The sequence below is a fragment of the Podarcis filfolensis genome (genome assembly GCF_964270895.1).
Source record: "Podarcis filfolensis genome assembly, chromosome: 14".
Lineage (NCBI taxonomy): Eukaryota > Metazoa > Chordata > Lepidosauria > Squamata > Lacertidae > Podarcis > Podarcis filfolensis.
In genome coordinates this window covers 50204615-50225845 of record NC_139616.1, presented here as the reverse complement: position 1 = coordinate 50225845, position 21231 = coordinate 50204615, and the positions used below count along the sequence as shown (strand labels likewise).

Below are 21231 nucleotides of genomic sequence, written 5' to 3'. Positions count from 1 at the left end.
CACCTTTCCCCCATGGCTTTTGCAGGTGCTGAATAAATGTCTGCAGTGTCACATAACATTTGAGCAGGGACTTTGCAATAGTGAAGGGCACATGGAGGTCAAGGATATCCACCCACTGCTTAGAAAAGCCCATTCCCAAAAAGCACTTTCAAAATACCACTCACAGGGCAAGGATCTTCAGCACATGCGTGTAACTGGGCGGAACTTCTAAAGGAAGCTTTACAGCTGAAGCTCAACAGCACTTAAAACAGTATTCTCTGGTGGGCAATGAAAACAGTGTAAAATAGAACTAGCATCCAAAAAAATGTGCTGTCTTAGTTCAATCTTGATCTTCAATGAAGGCACAGAGACTGATTTGTGGGACTGCTAGCTCTCCTCACTTCCACAGATTTATTGAGAAGAGAGAGGCTTCTGCTCACTTTGCATTCACTATGCTTCTAATACTTGGATCCTTGCCAGACTGGGCTGTCTTCCTGCTCTGCTGACATCAGTTGGCAATTCATATTCTGTTTCCTCTTCACTTTTGCACAGGCTCTGATTCCTCTCCAACTATGGAGAAGAAAGATAGCTAAGAGGCTAGTGCTAGCCAATTTCCAATTCTACACCTGCAATTCAGGGGACACTGTTGAAACTTCATTCTTCAGCCTCCAGTAATCAAAGTATTGCACAAAGAGAGCTTCTGGTCCAAGACAAATCTAGGATTCTCTATTAATGGATGCACTATGTCCCAACTCTGGCCATAGGCGTGTCAAATTCAGGCAGACTTTTGCATCAATAAGCCAGAGTGGCTCAGAACACACTCATTTGGTCCTAAGAAAACTTCTACATCAAGCTGGCTTGCTGGTCTCAACAACTAGGGAATTTTATTCATGCTGTGCCTTGTTGCCTGTAACTACTACCAGCAGGGGAGCTTATCTGTTGATTGACTCCTCTTCAGGAACATATGAGGTTTCTCTCTATCTTGGAGAAAAACAGGGGGAGTGAGACCATGCTGGTTCTCCTGGACATCTCAGTGGTTTTCAGTACCATTATCCACAGTATTCTCCTGAATAACTGTCTGGGATGGAAAGTGGGGACACCAACTTATGGTTGTTGCATTCCTGTGTTGACAGCCAAGTCTTGGACATGGTGCTGAATGACTACTGCTGGGGTTCCTGATGTTTATGCCATTGGTTCCCAGAGGGCTATATTCTGTCTTTCTGCTGCTCAACATATCCATGCAACTTGTGGGCATCCAGAGATCTGGAGTGAGGTGTCATTAATATATGGATGGCATCCAACTCTGTTTCTTATTATCATCAAATCCAGATGAAGAAGTCAAGTCAGTCAAATTTATTTGCGAAAAACCACTGGTCATTACAAAAATGCAGACATAATTGAGCTGAGATATATATCAAAGAATAAGTGATTCACCCATACATTAGACTCCATTTGGCATGATAATTTTTGTCTGATCCATTGCATGGTAGAGCAAACACAGAAGCATTATATACTACCAACCAAATAATATAGTCTTTAGGGAAATCACACTTCTGAAACTGGTATTTGCTTTGGGAGGAGAAGCACTGGAGGATTTTCCTCAAATGCATAGAGAAAACTCTGCCCCCCATTCATACCCTCTAGCAACATGACAAAAATTACAGTGTTAATATTTACACTTTTCACTTCATAGCAGAAGGAGCTTTACAGGCATCTCAGTCATGTCAATATCCAGTACTTTTCTATCAGTGGCCTGAGCACTGGTGCTTTTCTTGCTTCCTGTTGCTCTACAGCAAAGGACTCAGCTGGGTCCCCTGCAACTGCTAGGTGGAAATTGCTATTCTCTTCTTCTTCTTCTGGAAGCAAACATAGCCCAGATTCTCCTGCAGTGAGTGACAAGAAGAGCTTCCCTTTCACCGCTGCGTGAAGCTGACTGTGAGCTACAAAGCCTTTCCTATCCAAAATGGACAGGATGACGAACTCAGGAGCTTTAATGCACCATAGTCTACCTTGAAGGAAGAAGCAGTCAAGCACAGAGAACTACAGGTAGGCAGAATAAGTGGGTTAGAATGATCCTGGGTGTGTGTATTTGTGCGTGTAAGTGAGAGAGAGTGGAGAAACAAAGCAGTGAAGAGTGTGCATCTAGCCCAGCCCTATCTACTTGTCTGACTGGCAGCAGGGAAATGATGAAAGTGCATAACAATTATGCATGGCAGAGGGAACATGAAAAGAAAAAAGGCTTTTCTCCCTCTCTCATAACACTAGAACTTGTGGACATCCAATGAAGCTGAAGGCTGGAGAATTCGAGACAGATAAAAGTTGCCGGTTTCCTACAGGCATCTGGTTGGCCACTTTGAGAACAAGATGCTGAACCAGATGGGCCACAGGCCTGGTCCAAAATACCTTCCTTGTGTCCTTATATTCAGTTCGTGCAAGAACACAAGAAACTGCCTATATGTCCATCTGGCCTACTATTCTCTGTTCAGATTGGTCGTGGGTCTCCAGGAGCTCACATAAAAGCCATTCATATCCCTAGCCAGCAGGTTTGTTTTTTTAATAGCTTAGTAACTGGACCTGTGATTTCCACTATGCTAAGCAAGTGCTCTGTCCTTCAACTAAAGTCCCCTTTCTTGCCAAAATCACAAGCAGAAATATTTCCCAGTTCTAATTCTAATTCTAATTGCCAAAGACAAAACCTGGGAGTTTCCACATGTGAACTATGAAATCTCCTGCAGAACTATGGTCCTTTCCTATGTGCCATGGTAGGAAAGGAGATAAGAACTAATCTCTTGTGGAGCAGGCAAAAGAAGAAGAGGGGGAGACAGAACAACTGGCCTAGAGCCATGTTAGATGTACACACTTAGCAACCACCTGATCAGTTGTGCTGGTTTAATGTATGTCAATGGAATTTTAGAAGCCTTAAAAATCTGATTATTTCTGAAGTAATTAAAGCAACAGTTCTGTCTTCTGCTTTGCAATTCTGAATTTAAGTAAACACATTTGTAGTTAAGCAGCTTTGCAGATATCCAGTGGTTAGCCTGCAATCTGCTAGCATGCAAAAGTTCTGATGGCAGAAAATCTGTTCTTTGAACATAGAAGTATCTTTCCCAACAAGTCTCTCCCATGGCCAATTTGTCAGCATTTGGAATCAGACTTCTTTAGCACTGAAGCTGTCTATATGATTCGTCTTTGTAGGAAGAGTGGCGAACAGATGGTTATTCTCGAGGCATTGGGAAAGGAAATAACCACATCAAGAAGCTGTTCGTATCTCCTGCATTGTCTGGGTTTGTCTCTACAGCAGCAGGGGTGAGATTTCAGATGGGAAGCAGGGAATTGAAGTGAAGAGTACTTGTGCTGAACACCAAAGAAAATGTTTCTTCTCTCTGCAGGCTTTGATAAATTAGGCCAGGGAAAATGACAAAATAATAATAATAATTCTAATACACATCATTGCAAATTTGACATGCTATGCATGCCTTTTTCCCTTGTTTATTTTTAAATAAGATTTGTAAGTTGCCAAGATGTTCTGAATGGAGCTTTGTTGGGAACAGAACTGTGCTGTCTCATGATTAGATTTTGAATCTGGTGCTGAGTATCTCAGGGCCAGCTGTGCTGAACTGGGACAGCCAAGTACATACAAAATTGTCATAGCTATAGGGAGCCTCAGGTTCCAAATCCTCCTACAACAGTAGCTGTGAGGCAGAGGAGACAGATCCATTCCCTGGTCCTTCCCATTTGAATCTACTGGTACTGAAACCCACATCGCATGTCCTGAGCTCCAAGGAGACACTTCTGCCATCAGACTCTGATGACTGGACCATAGACTCCCTGAAAGTTCAGGAAAAACCCAGACTTCCGGGTTGGCGCCTCCGGCAATGGCGGAGCTCCTCCAATCGGGAGGAACTTGCTCCGTGGAAGGCAGGGTCTGATCGCCACGGCGAAGGTGGAGACCCTCTGAAATCACAAGTGGGAGAAGCTTGTGAACTTGGGATTCGGCTGGCACCTTCTGCGCCTCCCCTACCCGCGGGGAAACCCTGTTTTGGGGATCCGGAGTGATGTGGGGTGAGTGGCGCGGTGCTTTGAATTGACTGCTTCTTTCATGGAGTGAAGCCGCATTGCTGTTGCTGGAGAGCGCTGACTTTTTCCTGTGGACAATTGGATTTTAAACAACAACCCGCGAGTAGAACGGAAAATTGGATCTTTAAATACCTTAATTTGGCACCGAAACGGGGAAGGTCGTAAACAGGAAGTCCGCCTTCCCCTTTTGTAAATAGATTGAAGCAAAGACGTTATAAGCTAAAGTCTTTGAAAGCTTTTGGCAAAGGATTAAATTTTCATCGGTTAAAACTACAAAACCCCCCTTGGAAGCAGGAGAAGAGGGGGGAAATTTTGGACTTAGCGAGCCTGCAGGAGAGAGTGAAAAACCAAATTACCACTGCTCCGAACCTGGAAAAGGGCTGCCAGAAAGAGTGAAGTTTTGGGAGAGTTCATTGACTGTGAACAGAACATTTTTGACAGCTAGTTATATAAGAGAAAGATACTGTTTTCATTGTCCTCTTCTGCATTTAAAAAGGAGGAAAAGTAACTGGAAATTGAAACTATTTTTATGGCTTGAATTGTGTTCGAAAGGATTGATACAAGTGGAGACTGTTTCCCTCTAGAGGGAGTCTTTGAAACTGTCACAGGAGTGCAACTGGGGAATTACCAGCTGCAAGATAAGTAATTGTGAGAACCAAAGATTGACCTTGGACCATTCAAAATGTTGACAGGAGAAGCCATTGTGACGGTATTATGTAAGATAAGCTATTCGCTGGAACAGCTTCATAAGAAGACGGATGACATGTCTTTAAAAATTGACAATTTGGATCAAAAAGTGACTAATTGGAGTCAAAAAGTGAGCACCAACACAAATAATTCAGGACTTGGTACAAGAATCTACTTTGGCAGGACAGATTGTGGAGGAGAAAGAGAAAGCTGTGGTTGTTGAGCCTAAAGTAATACAAGCGGGATCCTCAGCCTTACAGAAGCAAATTGAGGATTACAAATTGAGGCCTTCTATGATTGAATCTAGAAAAAGCCAGATTTTGAGGATTGGATCCCGGCTTGGACGGAAGAAGGAAAGTTGGAAAGATCCCTCTATGCAGGGATTAACTGACTTTTGGGACATGGGTCTGGAGGAGATTGGAGTTCTGGGGGCCTTTGGATTTGGAGGAATTTTGAAACATGTCATGAAACATCTTATAGACCTCAGCTTCAACTATGGAAATTTGGCTGACCTGTCCGGAAGGAATAAAAGCATTGTTAGGTTGGAGTCTTCCCGAGATCTGCTCTTTGGCATTAAATAATTTGAAGAAGACCTGCAGAAGGGGCCTGGAAAAGAGTTAAGAGCCTCGGACATAAGATCTCCAGGTTGATGGACTATACGGAATTGACAGAAAGGACTGGCAGAATCCGAAACCAGGAAGAGGAGATGGTGGAAGAAGATTAGAGAATTTAAAGTTTGTATATAGAAATACTGTAAAATTAATGAATGATAGAAAAATGGTGGAAAGAAATTTTATGGCCTTAGCAGAAATGTTATAAGGAGTTAAGCATATATAAGTATTTTAGCTTTAATGATAAAAAATATGTTAAGATATTTATAATATGACAGAAAATAGAGAAAGATGGAAAGGATTTGCTGAAACAATTAATAGAAGTGGAATACAAAAAGGGAGGTGAGAGGAAGTCGAGGAAACAAGGGAATGAAAGATAGTGTATGGAAAAGGTGTGATGTATGTTTTTAAATGGTTATTGTTTTGTTTTGTTTAGGGTTAAGGTGGGTTAGGGTTTTGTTTAGTTTAGTTTAATGTGTTTAGGTTGTGTTTTGTATTGCTTATATATTGTACTGTATTGTTCTTTTCTTTTTTTCTTTTTTCTCTCTTGTCTCTTTTCTTTTTCTTTTCCTTTTCTGTAATCTTTAAAAGTAATAAATATTATTAAAAAAAAAAAAGAAAGTTCAGGAAAAACCCGAGGAACTTTTCCTCAAAATGCCCCTGCAGCTTGAAACCCATCTGCTTAGAGTAAGCAAAAAAACCCAAACCCCCAGACCATTGACTGTGTCCAGATGCAGCACTCATTATGTAGGTTTTCCATCCCAGCTACCTGAGCAGAGACTCTAAAAACCTGCCCACTGCTCTAAGACACAGTTGAGGCAACTAGAATTTTCTGTCTGCTAACCATGGTCCTGAGCCAGCCCCTTGGTCTTTGTCCATAGTCCTGATCTTGCTTTGATTTCCCTCAACTTCCAGTCTGTTCTAGAAACCCAGGCTTAGTGTCTCTATTTTGCTCTGGCAATACCTTCCCTTGTGGAGGTGGATATCATAACAGATCGAGACAAAAGCATGCATGCACATAGAAGGATGACTTGGGAGCAATAAAATTTTACCTGTGGCCCAGCCAGCAATCATGCTTTTATAAGCATGATTGGGCACAATTTAGAGGGAGCTTCTCCAGCACAAGCTCTGTTGGAGGGAATGAGAACCAAGAGCAACTGGTCTTGCACAGCCTCCATTAAGCAAAGCATAATCCTAGCAAGATGGAGACAGTCAAGAGCTGGTGCACGTTTGGTGAAATGGCATTCCTTCTGGTGGCGGTGCGTTTTCAAAAGCATCAGGCCTGCAGATTTGGGAGTCCCTTTTGCCCACATAAAACTGCTCAATGCATCTTCCTCAGAGGCCCCCCTCTTCTTCCTCCCACATCCTGGCCTTCAAAGTCTTATGATGGGTGGAAACAGGGCATAGAATCATTTTGGTTATAGTACCCCGGCTCAGGAACACTCTCCCCACAGAGCCTCAGTCTCAGTCAAGCTGAATGTCTTGTCGGCAGAAGGTAAATAAAACTTTCTATTTACCCTCACTTTACAGATCTTCCTTTCATAATTTTAAATTCTGTTTCTTCCTAGTGGATATACCGATGCTTTGCTTCTGTTTCTATTGTTGTTTTACTTGTTTTTTGTTTCTGAAAAAACACATTGCAAGCTGCTCAAGGTGTTCCTTTGGGAACTGACAGGTGGGGAACTATACTCCCAAGTGGATGGATGAACATGAATTCATTGGAGTTTGCACAAGGGGGTATCTGCAAATTATGCACACTGTGATTGCAAATCTTGTGTGTGGTGGCAGTGGACAGCATGGTTCTACCTGCCAATATATCCCCCAGTTTCTCTAAAACAAAACATATAAAATAATATGTACCCCTAGAAGAGTTGACTGCATCCGACTCTCTCAGGAGGTCTCAACTGGCAAATGCTGCAAGGTTACAGTGCTATCATGGAATCATAGAACTGTAGATGCTCAGAAGCCTTGTACATGTTAATCACATGTTTTCTATCTCCAAACTTGATGGTGTATCACCATGGAGACACACAGTGGACAAGCACAAACTCTTCTGTCCCACAAAGTGTGAAGTGGCTCTGATTTAATAATTAATTAACAAACGTTAATTGAATACTAGTTTGTTCTTCGGGGGAAATTTAAGGAAGATAACTAGTTATTATGTTCCGGTATTCTTATTAATTTATACAAATAAAATTATCTACCCAGAAATTAAAATAAGTCTGTGTTTTCACTGGGAGCTGTTCCATGTTGGAAGGGTATTCAGTGCCATAGCTATAAAGCCCTTCCAGCACGGAACAGCTCCCAGTGAAAATACACATTTTCAGTCTGCAGTGGTTCTTTGAATTGCTTAGTAAGTTTGATGAATGGTTTCAACCTAATTAGGAAGTTACGGTTATTTGCTCATCAGCCAGCCAGGGATCATGTGGAAAAGCTGTTCATTGACATTGGTCACTCTTTACTTACTGTCTTCATGTGTCTTGAGCAGCTGTGGCGAGCTCCGTGGCCCATCCCCTGGGGTGGTGAAGCAGAGGACGGAGGTGTAGTAAGCAGTAAATTTCTTCAGGTTGGTTATGTAGCCACTGTGCACTCCATGAAAGTCCGGGGTAATGGTGACGGCAGTCACAGTTTCTGGCGCATCAACTGGCCAAGCCAGGAGCTGGAAATGGGAACATTGATTAAGAAAGCATGAAATCACAGCAGGAATGGTTCCCACTCAAAGTCCAATACATGGGACCGCCAGGACCTCATTAGTTCACTTGTAAGAGCACAACATTACTATTAACACAATTGTTGCCAATTGGCTGAATGTACGAATTTAACCGTGTTGCTGTGCTTGATGAAAGCCTTGTGCATTACTTCCAGCTATAAACGGAGAATGTTAAAACTGTGCTGCTGAAATCTGATTCTTAAAAAAAGAGGCAAACACAAGTGCTTTAAGCTAAAGTTAAGGAGTTACATAACTCCGACAGAGAACCCCCTCCTGCTTCCAGGAATGAATAATCAAAGGGACGAGAAAATAATCAGCCAGTTGCTAGAGAACAGAAGGGCTAGGAAAAGGGAGGCATACCACTTGCCCAAAATGCACCAGATTCAAAAGAAGCTTGCAAGGAGCCACAATCATGCCAGGAAGATGAGGGCCAGGCCCACCAACCTTAGGAGACACTGAAGGTCAAGGGTTGAAAAGGGGCAGGGTTTTGGTGGGTGTCATGCTCAGGAACACTGAATTCATCTTCCACTATTCCCCTCAGTAGACCTAAGCCTCCAGCCTCTGCTCCCTCTCTTCCATTTGACTTACAGAAACTGCTCCAGGTCTGGGTTCAGAGCCCTGCCAGGATGCTGTCATAACCCTGTCACATTACCAGCACCTGTGCAAATTGCTCAACACACAACACAGAACCTTAAAACAAACCCTTCTGGACAGGGGAGGGGGTGGTGCTCCCCTGTTCAAGAGCTAGGGAGAGCAGCCTGAGCCAAACACCGACTGCAGCATTATGTGGGGCTGGAAGGCATCAAGAAAGGAACTGCCAGGCCTGTTCCTAAGTGACCCCAGAGACAGGGATGTCCTTACCATTTAGCCATCTCAGATGAAGGATGCTGGCAGTCCCTGTGCTCATTCTGCCTGAGCCCCTCCTGAGTTGGCACCTTGGGAGTGGAGATGCTTGATTGCTACTGCCTTGGGCTGTCTGTCTTGCCTGGATATTTACCCTCAAGGTAGCATAAAGCGAAAGGTCCTTGAGTGAGTAAGGAAGCAGGGTCAGCCAGGCCAGGGCACACACTCCAGCAGACATCGTACATGCACTGCTTATGTGACCCATGCCACTGCCATTGCATCACATCACTGTCTGATCAAACAGGCAACAGTGGAGCACTGAACAAGGGGAGACAAGACGTTGGATGCTGCTCTAGATGTGTCATGCAGCCAGCCCTGCACTCTCCAAGCTAGGCTGTTGCCCCCTAGTGCAGTGGAGTCCCATTGCCACTGTTGGTGCAACATCCAGCAGTCAGTCTGCTCAGCTCCTGAAAGCACAATGGAGAAGAAGTCACCTTATTCTTCACCGTTGGTAGCAAATTCTCTTAGACTGACTCTGCCCAGAGAGAAAGCCAGCATAGAGTCTTAATCGTATTTCTTTGAGAGTGTGTCTTGGCACACTTGGTAGGATCCTTGATACTTGAACGGAAGTCAAACAGCAAGCATGATCCAACTCGCTGAAAGGCTTATTAGACCTTGCTCCCCTGATCACCTTTTATAGCACAACACTATTCAACTGCTCAGTGCTGTTAATTGCTGTTAATTTGTGCTAATTGTCCCCAAGAGCAGTTAACAGAGCCTAAAGGGGACTGCTTGATGCATGGACACATTTGTTTCACTGGCTACTGGCAACCGCAGAAGGAAGTTCCCCCCTGCCAGTAGTTTTTTATGTAGGTTGACCAGGGACAAAGATTTTCACAGAAATAATAATTTTAAAAAATGGTTCCCAATCCTGTATTCTGACACTGGGGAAAAATTTGGGCAGGACCACACAAGGGCAAGGCCCAAAATTTAACCCAGCCTTCAGTCTGCAGTTTTACAAATCAGCCAGCCTACCTCCAAAGACCTCTCATGGCAAGATTTAAGATGATTTAAGATGACCCTACAAATGAACCTCCAAGCCATGATCAGTACAATCATACAGTAACAATCTTACATGGGTCCCTTCTTCAGTCTCCAGTGAGTAGCTGGAAGTGGAGAAACATTAAGAAGGACCTCATTTCCCTTGCTTTTAAAATAAACAAAAGCTCTGGATTCCTCCCTTCTTCTCTCTGCCACCTTAAGTGAAGAAAATGCAAGAATCTTCCCCAGGAATGGGGAAATTCAAACTTACTCTGAAAAGGAGGAGGAGGAGAAAGAGGAGGAGGAGGGAGCTGTTATGCATTGCAAGCATTGTGTATCTGCTTGTGGAAGAGCATGGATGCCATGCTCAGCTGCACCTAACCAGCAAGCTGATGAAAATCACAGATGTGCCCAAGCTCTAGGCAGCCAGAACTTAGCAGCACAAGAGAAAGCAAGTTGCTCCTCCTTTTGCTCCTCTTCCCCCCAGCCCTGTGCATGGAACTGTCACATCATGTTCAGAAGACTCACTGAGATTCAAGTGAGTGTCAAATGAGAATAAACCATTACATAATGACAAACGCAGAGCCTCACTTCTCCTTTTCGAATCCTAGCTATGAAAGAAAATGGAAATGTCCAAATGTTAGTGACTGTGTTTTTACTCTTCCTCATTTCCAAAGAATTTAGCACCGCACAGTTCCATTAATCGAAGCCAAGTGCATTTGCCACATAAAAGATGCAATGGGTGGAACCAGCTTGGCAAGCAGACACTCAAAAAATTGACTACTGGTAATGTATAAATCATTACACAAATTATGCAGTACAAGTAAATGCGATGGAAATGTCCTCCCCAAAGTATCCATATTACAGTTAAAGAAGCTATAAGAGAAATATGAACTGTGCAGCTGTTTACGTCTCAAGGAACTAAAGAAAAGGAAAGGAAAGAGAAAGTTGACAGTTGAAAGCACAGAGATCACTTCTTCTTGACAAGTGCGAATTAGCCTGTGAATCACTTCATATGTTTTTTTTCCAAAGGAAACTGCAGTTTAAAAGCAAATTGGGTATAAAAACAAGTTTGGATAACAGCCAGATGAAAATGCTGGATTCACATGTTTAGGGGGAAAAAAAGAAATCAAAACTCACAATGGAAATAACATACCAGTCTCAATTCTCAGGACTTTTACTCAGGTGCACACCCCTTGGCATCTAAAGGATAAATGTTGCAGCTACGGATTTGGATACTATAGTAGTGAGTATCTAGATTTTCCAAGCCCCTTACACACACCTGAACAACTCTGAATGGTGGAAGCACAATTTTAATAGTCAGCCATATTCATTTTCGTTTTATGGATGGAGAACCAATCCTGGAGGCTCATGGCCCAACCCAGATGCTTCAGTCACTGCTCCTCTATCTCTACCAGCCATCTAAAACATTCCATGCACGTGGCACAATCTTTCCCTTATGGGAAAAGGGAGGAATATTGTGCAAATTGGGGTGGCTATTTGTACAGGCTTCATGGAGTGCACGTAGAGGAATCTGTGGTGAGTGTGGTGGGTAAGATCTGCACCATTTCTCCACCATTGCAGAAATGTTTGAATCATGGTGAGGACTTGCCAAGATGGTCATTTATTTATTTGTTACAAATTATTTTCATCCCACCTTTCAATCCTGAGACTCCCCCAAGGCAGGGTAGAATAAAACAAAAACAAATGTTAATTTACCCCTAACAAACCACCCATTCAACAGTGGCATCTCATACAGTGCCAAATGACTGCTGGCATAAAAAGGAATGAAGGTTTTTACAGCTTGCCTAAAAGCTATTAGTGAAGAATCTTGATGGGCATGGGAGAGTCCTACGCATCACACTTCTGAAGGGCATGGACTTGGTTGTAGGTCTGATTTTGCAGACAGGGTCATAGAAACATAGAATTGTAGAGTGAAAGGTAATGATTATTTCCCTCTCCTACACTTTTTTTATCCATATGCTCTCAGTCTGCCTTCCATGTTCCATGTCATGGATCTCCTCGCAAGTGTGCACACCCTTTACATATAATTCTACTTCTTCTTCCTGTTTGGTCTATTCCTTTTGAATAGGTTATATCCCTTAATTTTTGCCATGAGTTTCAACCCACTAGGTTTCAGTAATGCCTATTAGTTCATATTTGCCATCCTGCATTAAGAGCTCAAATTCATCTTGCTTGTTTTCCATACTTTGTGCATTAGTAAAAAGACAATTGAAATCATGAGTCATTCCCTCCAGCTGCTTCCTTCTTGTAGTTTCCTGCCCTTTATCAGGTTTCTGAAGCACCACCTCAGTTTCCTATGCATCAATGAAGCTATTCTCCCCAGTACCAGGTGTTCGCCTGTCATCTTCTGATCAGTTTCGCGAGACTCTTAGCAAACACATTCTTGCCAACTGTTGTGAGGTGCAACTCATCTCTTGCCAGAAGTCCTTCCCCGAGGAAGCAGAGACCATGGTTCAGGAAGCCAAACCTTTTCTAATGACACCACCCACACAGCCAGTGGTTTACTTCCAGTATTTTCTTCTCTCTTCCTGGGCCATGACCTTCAGCAGAAGGAGTAATGAAAAAACCATCTGTATCCCAAGGCTCTTCAGCTTCTTATCTAGAGTCTCATGGACTTTGGGGTAAATGCAGTCTTTTAGATCCTTAATTGTCTAATGAGTACTTGAATCCAGGCCTTTCAGATTGAGCCACCATCACATTCACTGGATCACAAGTGGTTATAGTTTTTAGATATCTGAGTGGGAGAGATGGGAAGCAGGCTTCATTTCTTCAGCCCTGCAGAAGGACCAGCTTCAGCAAGTACTTTTTGCCCCTGAACTGTTTCATTCCAGCTGGGCACTGTACAAATTACTATTTACTTTTAAGAACTGGTGCCTGAGTTTTCTTTTTTCCTCTTCCCTCCCTGCCCCTTTCCCCTTTTCGTTGTGTCTTTTATAGTATATATCTGTGGATATTAACTGTACAGTTTAATTAACTGTATATAAGCTGCAATTGAAGCCTTTGGGGTTGAAGAACAGAGTACTAATGCTCGGAAATTCTCTAAAAGTTCTACCAAATATGTATGTGTGTATTATTAGACAGACAGATAGATGGATCACACTCTGGAAATCTACAGGAGAACTTGTCTCCACTATGGTAAACATGATGCCAAAAATCACCCAAAGGTATACCTTTTGAGACAACAAATATGCAACAAGCATATTCAGAAATACAATCAATCAATCAATCAATCAGAAATACAAATGATAACAATCCAGTTTCTTATATCTGTAGAACTACATCACAGTAAGTGATGACTGGCATGCCAAACATTAATAAAGTTTACTTATAAATAATTTAAAATGCATTCAATTTAATAAATCTATAATTTTATGAAAAAAATAAACTGTCTTGTGGTCTTTGAATGAAGGGCTGAATATAAATTTAATTTAAAATAATAATAATAATTTCAAACCTTGTATCCCTGATTGATCCCGTTGATGAATTGCTGTGGAGGAGGGTTCCAGAAGAATTGGATGGTGGTAGAGTTCACTGCTTCTGCTTGGATGTTCTGTGGAGGAGCTGTAGGCACTGGAACACCAGTCAGGAAGACGACAAAGTAAAATTGATTGCAGGCAGGCAGAAGAAATGGAAGAAAAGAGAAGTGAAAAAGAAGAAACCTTTAGCCGCCACTCATGATTCAAAGCAAATAACAGTGGTTTGAAGAGAGACCTGTGATTTATGTTTCCGATAGTCAGTGGTGACTTTAAAAGAAAGTTAATTGGGTTATTTCTCATTTTCTGTTTGGAGATTCCTTCAACAGGCAGGGGAAGAGATGAAATGGTTCTTGTGGATTATTATTCTACAGATGAGGTTTTTCCCAAAGACCTAAGATAGAAGCACAGATGGTGATGGGTGAATACATCTCTCTCAATTATCCATGGCTGTAATGGGAACCTGCAGTTTCAAGAAGAAACTCTCACAGACCAACAGCAACCCTACAACCTCTCTCAGGAAATCAGAAAATTTCTTGTATGTTCATACTTGAATTGTGTTTTCCTTTATATGCTTGTTAATAATGGGATATTATACATAAATATATATGTATATATTTGGCCCTAGAACAACGTTTGCTCTCTTGTATTAGGGAACTAACTGTCCAACCCTATGCAAGATTACTTGGAAACATCTCATTAAGTTAAATGAGGCTTACCCACATGTAAGCATGTTTGCATATGATTGCAGCCTAAAATACACAGTTTCAAACAACTAATGCATTACATCAGTGTTGTTATGTACACTGGACAGTTGGAATGATATTTCCTATAGCATTTTATTTATAAACTAAGAAGGACCTTAACAAAAGTGAGAAACAATAAGTTTTAAAACAATCGTTAGAACTCCCAAATTAAACTTCACCTATTCATAAGGATTCTGGGTGCAATATAACAACTATAGCTGCAAATGACTGATGGCTGACCAAAGCAGTGCTTGGCAGGTTTTGCCCCCAAATGAGGATAATGCCCTAATTTGATCCATTTACTTGGATTGTTAACTCTTCTAATCACAGAGAGTTGAGAACAACTATTCTATAATACACTCATTAAAATGTGAGAAGTTTATATTGAACTTGTATGTGAATTTTTCCATGATGAGGCATATCTGCTGTAACCTGCTTGAATAAGAAGAAAACTGTGAACAATATGGATGCCGTAATTGGTAAAAAGATTCTTGGCTAGATAGCATCAGTCCTCGTTGGTCATCTGCACAGTTAAATTGAGGATAAGTTATGTGTGTACAAGACTACAGTAACAGAAGTCATCCATCACTTTAATTCCACAACCTGAAACTGATTCCTGAAATCACTGCATGTATGATCAATCACAAGACTTTCTGGAATCACAGGACATTTTGTGCTACTCTCATATCCAGTGGAGTATATCTTGCTCAGGATGCCTTTGGAGAAGGGTTCAAGTATTTTCCCCAGTGATCAATTGACATAATAATGTTCTGATGGTGCATGGTAAAGCTTTACATATGGCATCCTTCCTAAAACCCACTCCCAACTTTCCTTGACATCATCAAAGAATTGTGAAAATTATATCACGCCCTAGAGCTCAGGCCCCCGTTACTGGACAACACAGAGGTTTGGGGAACACCAAGGGAGAAAGTTTATGAAGTAACCACCCCAATAGAGACTCCCACAAAGAAGGAAGAGGAGCTCTAAGGAAGAGCATGCCTCCTGTCCTCTGCACTTGAGGAGAGGATTGGTTTGTCCCCATCCTTTGAAGCCAAAAACTTGTTCCCAGAACCATCTGAATATGCCCCTATGCTTTCACATCATGTCCAAGATCAGAAGGTGGCTTCTCTCCCATGCTGGAGAATATCCACGTGGGACTGGATGTGGACCCAGTCTGAGGAGACATTCACCTCGCCACAGGGTTGCATAAGATTTGGCAAGACTGCAAGCTCATATCTTGTCCATGTGCTTTGTATTCAGTACACCTTTGGTTTCTATCTAAACTACAGTGAACTGTCCGTGGTCCTGAACAGCTACAGCCTACCGTTGCCTCTTCCTACGCTTTGGTTCTGGAGGTGTGTGTACATTACTTTTTCAGGAAAAGAAAGTAAATAGAGAGAGTATAAAAGGGGAGCAAAAGAAAAGGGTGAAGATAACAGACTACTGTGTGTTTCCTTGGTGGAAGCAGTAAGTTCTTGCCTGAGCAAGAACACAAACATTTCATTTCAAATGGGGTTTACATATGAGAACTTTCCTGTGATTCAGGATCTGTTTTCTGTTGTACAGCCATTTATGGTTCCCAACATCTGTCACATGATGTTTTCCATTGTCACCATCCCTTTATGGTAGGGTCATTTCTATTGCATTGAGTGAGTTTGTGAAGTGATAAATATGCCAGTTGCTGGACAAGGGGGAGACTGTTACGGAAGGGACTGTAAGCAGTTTTACCTCCTTGGGGAGTCCTGCCTCACACTTTGAAAAACTCAGTGACTTCCTGGCGGATGCTAGACTGAAGGTTCTGAAAGCGTTTCCCACAGAGCTTGCCTACAGAAGTCATTCTTAAGCATTTTCCTGCTGCCTGCACACTGCACACCTCTGAGCGTCACCTTTTTCTTTGAGAATTCTGAAGCACTTTGAGGAAGAGGATGAGCTACCTTTAGGGACCAACTGTGGTAAAGGAACTCAGAATGTCATGAAAGAATGCAACATGCAAACAAAGTTTCTGTTCATTACCCTTACTTTTGGAAGCTAAAAAAGCTGCCCAGGCAAAGATACCAAAGTATCTACTGACAACATCTACAGGAATGTGGCAAACTCGGTGTTGTTTTCCTCTATTTCAAAATGGAAAATGTTCTGATTTTGTGAGAAGGTGATGTTTTTGAACTCAGAAGAAGAAGCACTGTGGCTTAAAGGATGCCTGTCATGAGAAGGGGGGAGGGGAGGGGGAGATAAAACCATGTGTGGAAAAATGGCAGCTCAAGAAATAATAATTTATGGCATAATTATTTCTTTCAGAGAAAAATCAACTTCTGAATCTCAATGAATGCATTTCATACATGGATAAAACAAGACTGACTAATGTGCATAAGCATCTTTTGTGTACAGGAGTATAAATATCCATATTAATGGATTTATCAGCAAAAGTGCCATTTGAACTCCATGGAAAGTTGCAGTGTTACATTTTATTTATTTATTTTGTTTGGGTTTTTTTATTAAAGATTTTGTTGATTTGCAAAAGTGTGCAATGTCTCTCTCTCGTGTCCCCCCCCCCATGTAACATTTTTACAAATCAGTTTCATTTGTTGAGACATTAGGAAGAAAAGGGGGAAAGAGGTGGAGGGGGGAAAGATGGGTGGGGGTGGGGTGGGGTGGCAATGTTTCTGTTTTACTTACTATATGTAGGGTTTGGTGTCAGCGTTGCTTGTGCAGGTTCTTTGCTATTGCAGTGTTACATTTTAAATGAAGGATGACAATCCTGCACTTTATGTGGATTTCTCAGAGTGGCGTGTGTGCCAGTCCTTCCCTTTTGTGCTGCACAAATGCAGTCATTCCCATCACAACTGCAGGTTTGGCAAACCGAACCAAAACAAATCTGAACTTGTTTCCCCAAGTGTGTGCAGCTTTCTTGTGATTGGTTTGAGGAATCCCCACAAATTGCATAGCAGAGCTCGTGTGACAGAACCAACCTTTTACATTCCTTCTGATAAAGTTCACTTAGCTGGAAATGCATTAGAACTCAGCTGGTCAACCTACAAGTTATTATGTAGCATTCTAAAACTGTTCTTAGCAGAAAAGGTCAGGAAAGGCAGTTGTGAATAAGAGACATTCAGTGGCCTCTGGCAGAAAGGTAAGGGGAAAACGGGAAGGGATTTAGGCCAAACATATTACTGCTGTGACTAGCTGCTTATGAACATGAAGAAAGGAAGAAGAGCAATTTTAAAGATGAGCACTCAGCATAGGCTTGAAAGGTCTCCAAATAATGTTTTGACACCTTAATCTGTCAGTTTCCACCTCTAAACATGGCAGCCTCTTCGGATTTCAGGTTTGTCACTTTCCAAGGTTTCAATTTTTCTCTTTAAGGACTAGCTTAGAATATACTACTGTGGTACATACTCCACAATTCTAAGCACATATATTTCATGGATTCCCCAGATTTTCAACAGAAACTCATTTGCAAATCTGCTTGACTATTTGGATTGTAAGCTTAGCAGTGCACCCACAGTTATAACTGAAGTGTGCTTTCCGGTGCATCTGCTTATGGGAGCAGCATATTACTGCATGCCTCTCCCCTAAAGCATGTAGGTTCTGCATTTCAAAAAATGAATGAGAGCACTTGCTATTTGAATGGTAGTCTTTGGGCATCTCTACACTTTTCTTTACTACAAATGCAAACAAATTTTAACCCACACGGTTCACCACTCCTAAGCAATTTAGGAACTGCAATTATTTTGAGAAACACTGGGGATCTCTGCAATGAAAGTTTCACAGCACCCTCACGAAAACAATGAATTCCCAGCAGTCCTCCAGGGAATCCCAACTGAAAAGGTGGACTAAGTTTGGAAGGCTTAGAAATCTTATATAAGGGGTTACTAAGGGGGGGGGGGGAGCATTCACTTCTCAAAAAGCCATTTAGCAACCAGGATGAGGTGGATGTAGACTGTTTTACTCCAAGCAGGCCCCACCAGGGCGCTCTGAAAATCCACCATTCTACTGGAGACCAAGCCAGAGAGAAACTGGAAGATATGGTCATTTGAACCAACACTGATTGCTTCCTTAGACCAGCACTCTGGAGTTGTAGCAGGCAACCCTAGAGGAGCGCTTTCTCTTAGGATAAATGGACATTCATGTAAACTGTCCAGGTCATATTCATCTGCAAGCCACATAGCACTTCTCATTTGTTCAGTTTCTGGACTTTGTCCTTCTTACCAGGAACAGCTTTTTAAAGAATAGTTTGCATCAGGGGTGGGTAACCTGAAAGGTGGATCTTGAGATGTTGTTGCACACCCATTCCCAACAGTATGGCCAAAGATCAGGCACAACAGAAGTTGAAGTCCAGCAACATCTGGAGGGCCACAGCTTCCCCACCCTCTGATTTACATGACCATTGTTGATGCCATAATGTCAGCGTCTCAGTGTACTTGAGAAGCTCAATATGTCACTGAGTATGTCCCATTTCTTATCAGGTTTTCCCAGGCAGGGAAATACTCCAGGAAAGAAGTCTCCAAGACTGATATGAATACCCTGATCTACCTTCTTATCGTATAAACTAGACTTCACGTAACGAAACATGTTTTAATAATGGATGAAGATCTAAATTTGCTTTTGCATCAAGAAGAGGTTTCTAAATTTCAGAAATATATAGTGAGGAAAAAGTCATCCAAACTCCACAGGCAAAAAAAGAAAAAGAAAAAAGATCATTGGGCCCTCCTAGGTAAATTTGAAATGTCCCACTAATAAACTTTTCACACAAGTGTATCTGAGATCCTAATTTTGCATATGCAAATACCAGGAAAAACAGCATGTGGGCCACAGTCTTCTTTGTGCCAAAAACAAATAAACACAAGTCTGAGGGGACATCAGAGGAGGAAAGAGCAGTTGTAATGAAAGATAGCAAACATATGTAAGGTCAAAGAGCTGTGCTGAACACCACTCTGAAAAGGCTCTTCAGGTTCAGAGAATCAGCTCCTCTGATCTCAGGACTACTCTGCTTTAATGCTGTGCCAGCAAGTCTCTCAAGAGAACCTAAGTGATATAATTGTGTTGGCACTAAACAACTGCTCTGTTAAGAACAGCAGTAGTTGCCATTTTTCTGGCAGGTTCCTGTCTTCTTGAACTCTTCATGGCTTGGCTATTCCTTTAGAATGGTAGACTCCTAAATTTCTACAGTCCTTCTCAGGGACCAGGGACCAGATGTCAGAAAGATTCTCCAACCTGAGAGCCTCGCAAGCCGTTGCCAGTCAGAGTACACAACACTTAGCTATATACCCTAATAGGGTGACCTAGTGTGAAGTGGTTTCCTGTGTGTTCAAGTCTTGAGTGCTTGGCAGTACATTTGTGGGGGTTTCTACTTGCCAGCATAGATTATCTCAAGGGCTTACACAAGTCAACTGAGATGGATGATAAAGATTGTGAAAAGAATTTGGTGTGCTGGTCTTCTCCTTGCACTTTCTTATAACTGAACTCCTTGATGAACTCCTAGATGCCAAGGGTCTACCTGGAGGAATTTACAGTGCACATTCTTATTCACAGGATCTCCTGGGATATTTAATGCTCCCTCATGGTATTCTGATCTTGTAGGATTGTAGGAAACTGCTTTTATCAGAATCATGAAAAATAAAGTGTACAGCCACCCTGACAACTTCTTTAAAGAAACACAAATGAGCATCAGCTTCAGCTTCCCAGCTGTCTGCCTGTGAAGATGAACTGAAAGCAGAATGGCTCTTGTAAGAGGCAGGCACCCAGATGGCTTTAAAATGGCATTCGATAAACTTAAGGGGTGGGATTCAATTAAGCTTATACTCAGAGTAGACATATTGAAATTAACAAGCTTAACAGTCATTTTCATTAACTTCAGTAGGTCTACTATTAGTAAAACTTAGCTGAATACCACCTATGGAGGATAAGTCTATCCATGGCTAATAGTCATGATGGCTACATGCAACACAACCATTTGGAGGTAGGGAACTGCAAATGAAGAGGGCTACAGGCTTCATGTTCTGTTTCTTGACTTCCTGGACCTTGAGGCATCTGGCTGGCCTCTATAGGAAACAGGGTGCTGGACTGAAGGGGGTCCCAGTTTGGTTTGACCCTGAAGGGCTCTCCTTATCAGACAGACACCATTATAGCAGCCAGGGAGAAGGAGGACATTTCTTTGATGGGCCTTGAGTCCTCCTACCTTGGTCATTCATCTACTCAGCTTCTAACACAAATATTAGCAGGCACAGAGAAGAAAGCCAGAAAGATGGAAAGGCCAACAGCTTCTATTTTTCCACCTTTTTATAGTACAATGTGGCTTCCTTCTCTAGTGCCCCTGCCTGCCAAATTTTGTTTTTTTAAAATTCTCACCCTGGATTTAGGAGCTGTTTATTTTATTTGGGAGTGAAAAATGGTCACAAGCAGCAATTGCCTGGACATTCTCCAACTGCAGAGCAATAAAGGGAAACCCATCATTTTGCTCTGAGGCTCTGACATTAATAATCTCTCAAATGAGACTGAGACCAAGCCGCTTGCTCCTCTTTTGGCCCCTTTCCACACCAAACAGAGAAGACTTCAAAGGGAAAGCCTAATCAAACACAGTTCAATAAAGGCCACATTATCACATGGCAATGCCCATGTCTGAGTAATCTGTCTACATTATGAAGCACTAACATTAAAATAGACTACAAATGTCCAGCTTTTAATCTACACCCAACCACAATCCATCAAATAGTCAAAGATCCTTGCCCAAGAATGGCACAGGGCCTTTTACGCTCTCTTGCATTCTAAATACCATTCTCTGTCAGTCCCCTAATGCAGAATGGAAAGCTTTCAACTTGCAACGCAGGATTTATATATTTATAAATGACTACAGACAGCTGGTCAATAAATGATGATACTAACATCACACAATATCAAGCAAGCTACGTTAGCACCAATTGTGGGGTTTAAGGAAAGGGACTGGAGGCCTGAAATTAACAAATGCACCAAGGAAAATGGCTAAGGTACTGGGTCAACCTGAAATGTCAAAAGAAAGGGAATGTCAAACCTTAAAGGTAACAAAA

At 42.0% G+C, this 21231-nt stretch overlaps 1 protein-coding gene across 8 annotated transcripts in view; it reads right to left on the bottom strand.

Annotated features, from left to right (window-relative positions):
- SDK1 (sidekick cell adhesion molecule 1) overlaps positions 1 to 21231 on the bottom strand; it is a 575941-nt gene that overhangs the window by 142699 nt on the left and 412011 nt on the right. For all 8 annotated transcript variants that reach the window (XM_083585530.1, XM_083585534.1, XM_083585535.1 and 5 more), the window contains 2 exons: positions 13427 to 13542; positions 7821 to 8013 (listed from right to left, as the gene is read on the bottom strand). In XM_083585530.1, coding sequence (XP_083441656.1) covers positions 7821 to 8013; positions 13427 to 13542 — 309 coding nt within the window. The remainder of the gene's footprint in view (positions 1 to 7820; positions 8014 to 13426; positions 13543 to 21231) is intronic.